The sequence below is a fragment of the Desmodus rotundus genome, chromosome X (assembly GCF_022682495.2).
Source record: "Desmodus rotundus isolate HL8 chromosome X, HLdesRot8A.1, whole genome shotgun sequence".
NCBI lineage: Eukaryota > Metazoa > Chordata > Mammalia > Chiroptera > Phyllostomidae > Desmodus > Desmodus rotundus.
The window spans coordinates 50,158,700-50,164,699 of record NC_071400.1 but is presented as its reverse complement, the minus strand read 5'-3'; the positions used below and the strand labels follow the sequence as shown (position 1 = coordinate 50,164,699).

Genomic DNA, 6,000 nt, shown 5'->3' with positions numbered 1-6,000 from the left:
AGGAATGCTCCCTCTATTCCCACTCTGCTGAGTGTTTTTATCATAAATGGGTGCTGTACCTTATCAAATGCTTTTTCTCCATATGTTGATAGGATCATGTGATTTTTGTCTTTGCTTTTGTTTATGTGGTTTATTATGTTTATCGATTTGCGAATATTGTACCATCCTTGCATCCCTGGGATGAATCCCACTTGGTCATGGTGGATGATCTTTTTAATGTATTGCTGAATGCGGTTTGCCAATATTTTGTTGAGAATTTTAGCGTCTATGTTCATCAGTGATAGTGGCCGGAAGTTTTCTTTCTGTGTGGTTTTGGGATTAGGATGATGTTGGCTTCATAAAATGAATTTGGGAGTCTTCCATCTTCTTGAATTTTTTGAAATAATCTGTGGATGGTTGGGGCTAGCTCTCCCTTAAATGCTCTGTAGAATTCTCCTGTGAAAAAATGTGGTCCAGGGATTTTGTGTGTCGGACATTTTTTGATTACTGTTTCAATTTCATCAGGTGTCATTGGTCTATTCAGGCTTTCTGCTTCTTCTTCATTGAGTTTTGGAAGGTTATATTTTTCTAGAAATTTCTCCATTTCATCTAGGTTTTCACATTTCTTGGCATATAGTTCTTCATAGTAATTTCTTACAATTGTTTGTATTTCTGTGGTCTCAGTTGTAATCTCTCCTCTTTCATTTGTGATTGTGTTCATTTGGGTCCTTTGTCTTTTTTTCTTGATGACACTGCTTAAGGGCTTGTCGATTTTGTTTATCTTTTCAAAGAACCAGCTCCTGCATTCATTGATCCTTAGAATTGTGCTTTTAGTCTCTATGTCATTTAACTCTGCTCTGATCATGGTTATTTCCTTCCTTCTTCTTGCTCTGGGTTGTCTTTGTTGTTGTTGCCCAAGGTCTCGTTTGTGTAGGGTTAGGCTGTTTATTTGAAGTGTTTCTTGTTAGGTAGGCCTGTATCACTATGAACTTACCTCTCAGGACTGCCTTTGCTGTGTCCCATAGCTTTTGGGTTGTTGTGAGTTAATTTTTGTTTGTTTCCAGAAACTTTTTGATTTCTTCCCTAATCTCATTCTTCACCCATTCATTGTTCAATAGCATTCTATTCAATCTCCATGTTTTTTAGTGTTTTGGGGATTTTCCCTTGAGATTTGTTTCTAGTTTCAGTCCCTTGTGGTCAGAGAAAATGCTTGATATTATTTCAATTTTCTTGGACCTGTTGAGGCTTGTTTTGTGTCCTTTCGTATGGTCTATCTTTTAAAATATTCCATGTGCATTTGAAAAAAGTGTGTATTTTGCTTTTGGGGGCTGAAAGGCTTTATATATATATCAGTTAAGTCCTTTTCATCTAGGGCATTGTTCAATGCCATAATATCTTTGTTGATATTTAGTTTGGAAGATCTGTCCATCTTCGACATGGGGTGTTAAAATGCCCTACTACAATTGTGTTGCTGTCAATATCTTTCTTGAAGTCCTCCAAGATTTTCTTTATGTATTTGTGTGCTCCTATGTTGGGTGCATATATATTTACAATGTTTATGTGTTCTTCGTGGATTCTTCCTGTGAGTATTATGAAGTGACCTTCTGGGTCTCTCTTTATGGCCCTTCTTTGGAAGTCTATCTTGTCTGATATGAGTATTGCTACCCCTGCTTTTTTTTCCTGTCCGTTTGCTTGGAAAATTTGTTTCCAGCCCTTCACTTTCAGTCTGTGTAAGTCTTTTGTCCTGAGATGGGTCTCTTGTAGGCAGCATACGTGTGGGCCACGCTTTCTTGTCCATTCAGCTCTTCTATGTCTTTTGATTGAATCATTTATTCCATTTACATTTAACATTATTATTGGTAGGTACTTATTCATTGCCGATTTTTTATACCTATGATCCTCTCTTTCTCCCTCTTTTCCTTCCTTTCCTTAAAGCAGTCCGTTTAGCATCTCTTGCAGAGCTGGTTTGGTGGAGGTGTATTCTTTTAGACTTCTTTTGCCTGGGAAACTCCTTATTTGACCTTTTATCTTGATTGAGAGCCTTGCTGGGTAAAGTAGTCTTGATTGCAGGCCTCTGGTTCTCATTACTTGGAATATTTTTTGCCATTCTCTTCTGGCTTGGAGTGTTTCCATTGAGAAGTCAGTTGCTAACCTTATCAGGGCTTCCTTGTATATTACTTCCTGTTTCTCCCTTGCTTTCTTTAAGATTCATTCTTTGTCTTGGATTATAATGTATTATCTCATTTAACTCTCACAATAGGCTTTGTGAGGTAAAAATTGTTCTTTAGCACAGGGCCTAGTACACAGTGAGCAGTCACTAATAATAACTGCTAACAAATTATTAACATTCACACTTCCATAATAATAATAAACTGAAACACAGAAGGCTTGACTTGAGTAATTATCCAAGATCACAGAACAGTTAAAGCCAGGATTTGAATCATATTTTTTCATACCCAAAAGCCTGGACTTTCTCTATTATACTCCTTTGCAAGAAAAAAAAAGATTCTACCATTAAAATGGTTTGGGATTTTCCAAACTATTAGCAAGGTGCCTCCACAGCTGGCCATTTGAGACCTTCAGGTATCTAAGAATTTCTTTGGTCTCCCTTTCTCTCCTCACTCAGGTTTCTAAATTGCTGTGAACCATGGCACAACTATACTACAAAAAGGTCAACTACTCACCATACAGAGACCGCATCCCCCTGCAAATTGTGAGGGCTGAGGCAGAGCTCTCTGCAGAGGAGAAGGCCTTTCTCAGTGCTGTAGAGAAAGGGGACTATGCCACTGTGAAGCAGGCCCTTCAGGAGGCAGAGATCTACTACAATGTTAACATCAACTGCATGGATCCTCTGGGCCGGAACGCTCTGCTCATTGCCATTGAGAATGAGAACTTGGAGATCATGGAACTACTGCTGAACCACAGCGTGTATGTAGGTGATGCCTTGCTCTATGCCATCCGCAAGGAAGTGGTGGGTGCTGTGGAGCTTCTGCTCAGCTACAGGAAGCCGAGTGGAGAGAAGCAGGTAAGACAAATCCCTATAGGCTGGGAAATAGTCAGGGGCAACAGGATACCATGTTCAGAAGCCTTGAAACTATGGAAAGTCAAGTAGGCTAGAGTTGAGAAGCTTCAACATGGCAGCCATCTGCTTTCAGAAATAGCATCAGTGATCTCAGGTGGTATCCTAGAGTTACCCTGTATGGCCCATGCTTAGTTTTACTCATTTGCCTTTTCCTTACTGGTATTTGCCCTTATATATATTCAATACTTCACAACCCAAAAGTGTGCTCTCCATTTCCAAAATATGCAAGCTCTTCTACCCTCCCTCTCCTCTGTTTTCTGTCTTCATTTTCTTCCTCTGTGCAAAGGTTACTTTCTAGAAAAGAAATAAACCAAACACAGACCTGAGCTTTCTTCTTTTACTAACCTCTGTCCTGAAGAACAGGAGGCCTTTAAACATGTGTCATGATGCAAATGCAGATGGATGCTGGGGCTCCCATTTTTTTCTAGTACCTGTCATGTGACTGCATTGCACCCCTAGATGCTTGGGTTTTTGCCTCGGTAAGTCCCCTACCCTCCATGGCACCTAGCTTTCAAACTCTGGAGTCATCTTTGAGTCTTTCCTCTCCCTAGCCTCCATATCCAATCCCCAAAACCTGTGGTTTCTTCCCTCCTAATATCTCTTACATACTTTCCTCTCTAGCCCATCTCCCATCACTCTACCTCTGGTTCTCATCATCTCTCTTCTCAATGAGTGGTTCTCAAAGTGTTGTCCCTAAAACACCAACATTACCATCACTAGGGGAACTTGCTAGAAATACGAATGCAAATTCTCAGGCCCCACCATAGACTGAATCAGAAATTCTGGGGGTGAGACCCAGCAAGGCCTCCAGGGAATTCTTATGCATACTCAGATTTGGAAACCAATGACCTAGATAACATGAAAATCTTCTAACTGGATTCTCTCCCTCTTGCCTCTTTCTTTCCCTCTAGACATTCTGAACAATGATGCTGGCTAATTCTTTCCAAAATATTGTTACAATTCTATAATTCCTGCCCATCCTTTCAGCAACTATAATGTCTTCTTTTTACAAGAGAAACCAACTCATGAAACCTAGCACTCAACACTGTTCGTTAACAGTTTTTTTCCTGTCCTTTCTCCCCTAGTCCCTTCTAAACCCCTCAAGTCAAACATGTCTCTTAATTGTATCTCTTACTTGAAGCATAGCATTGGGCATAGTAGGGACAAAGAAAATACAGTCATCAAAGATAGAATACTGCAACATATTAAAAAGTAGAAATAGTACAAATCAAAACAAAAATTTCCAAGTGCTTAAAAATATTGATAATAAAAACATTCAACATTAAATTTTATGGGATATGACCAAAGCTAAGTTTAAAGGGAATTCATAGTTTTAATTTTTCCTAGTTAAACAAAAAGGAATTAAAATAAGCTAAGTTATAACTAGAATACTAAGAATCATAATTGATAGAGCAGAAAGGAAGACACTAGATTAAAAGTTCATTGGGTAAAGGGCCTAAATCTCCTTCTTCTCCATCAGGATTTAACACAATGCCAAAATAGAAGGGACCTGGTCTCTCTTCTTCACTGCTGTATCCCAACACTGGGAAAGTGTCTGCAACATTTACCGCACTCAATAAATATATATCTTATAAATGAATAGTATGTGACTAGCACTGTGCTAAGCACCATACACAACTTACCTCATTTAATCCTCCCACTAGCTCTGTTAGGTAGACACTATTATTATCATCCCCATTCTACCAGTGAGAAAAATCAAGTTGCAGGACGATTAAGTCAGTTGTCCAAGATCACAGTAAGTGTCATGGCCAGGATTGAAACCCAAGCAGTTTACCTCCTAAACCCAGTCTCTTAACCACTAGGCTGTACTGCTTCTCTGGCAGTTTGATTAAGCCTTAGAATTCCCAGCATAGGAGTTCTGAGATGTGGTAGGTCAATTGAGTATAGATGGATGAGCTCTCTGGAAAGGATGCACCATGTGTATTAATACAAAAGCAGAGAAATGTGAACAAGTTCCCTACTTAGTCCACATCACTATCCACATTAAAACTGATTTGTTCTGAGCCCCATTTCCTCAGAGCCCTGCTAAGTGCCTGAGTAATTTAATGTGCCAATCTGAACAAAGGCTCACCCAGGTACTCTGCAGTATTATAATCTTGCCTGCCTCTGAGATTGTGTAGCCCTTTATTTGACACCAATATACTATTTGTCAGCCTTCCTTGTGTAAATATCTAGTCTCTGTAATTAGATTGTTTTTTTTTTAATGTGAGGCATAATCTAATGCCCAACTGTTTCCATGCTTCCCCCATCAGCACCTAACCCAGTGCATAGTATATAATGGGTAATATACAATGGTGGGCAAAAGTAGGTTGATAATAATAAATAATATAGTAATTAATATATAATAATACAAGAATAAATTCTGTGTTTCAGATACTCACAACTGGAAATTTACTTTTGCCCACCCCTGTATAAATATTTACTGATTAACATGAAGGAATTAAGTGTATCTCCCAGAAAAGCATATGGCTAACTGATTGAAAAAGACATTCCAGACTTTTATATTCAATAACATTTGGCTTCATCACTGTTTTGAAAGAGGGGAGAGCACAAGGGCAGTTCTGAAGAGGAAGCTAGCAATACCAACTTTATCTGAGTTTTGAAAATAGGCAAAGTTCTTATTTGATATCCCCCACTTCCTCCGTCTTTGCCCAGTGTTTTGGCAAATGCTGAGAAAGAAAAGTACTAGGTAAAATAGACTAAAGTACAATTTAAGGCATGACCTTCCCTGGAGAAAGACAGTGCTTAACTCACAGAAATAAATCACTAATGGTGGAATATCAGGCATATGGAACCTGGGTAAAGCTGTTTGGTACAAGCTGTCTTTTAACAAGATCCTTTCAGACACACTGCCAGTATAAGACCTCATTTGTCCATACTCTGATATCACACTATATGTACAAACCCACAAAACCGTC

General features: G+C 38.9%; 1 protein-coding gene across 1 annotated transcript in view; it reads left to right on the top strand.

The window, feature by feature from the left end:
• The first annotated feature begins 2,626 nt into the window (after positions 1 to 2,626).
• The window catches only part of TRPC5 (transient receptor potential cation channel subfamily C member 5), a 167,282-nt gene continuing 163,908 nt past the window's right edge, over positions 2,627 to 6,000 (top strand). Inside the window, exon 1 of the mRNA XM_024559113.1 lies at positions 2,627 to 3,004. Coding sequence (XP_024414881.1) covers positions 2,627 to 3,004 — 378 coding nt within the window. The remainder of the gene's footprint in view (positions 3,005 to 6,000) is intronic.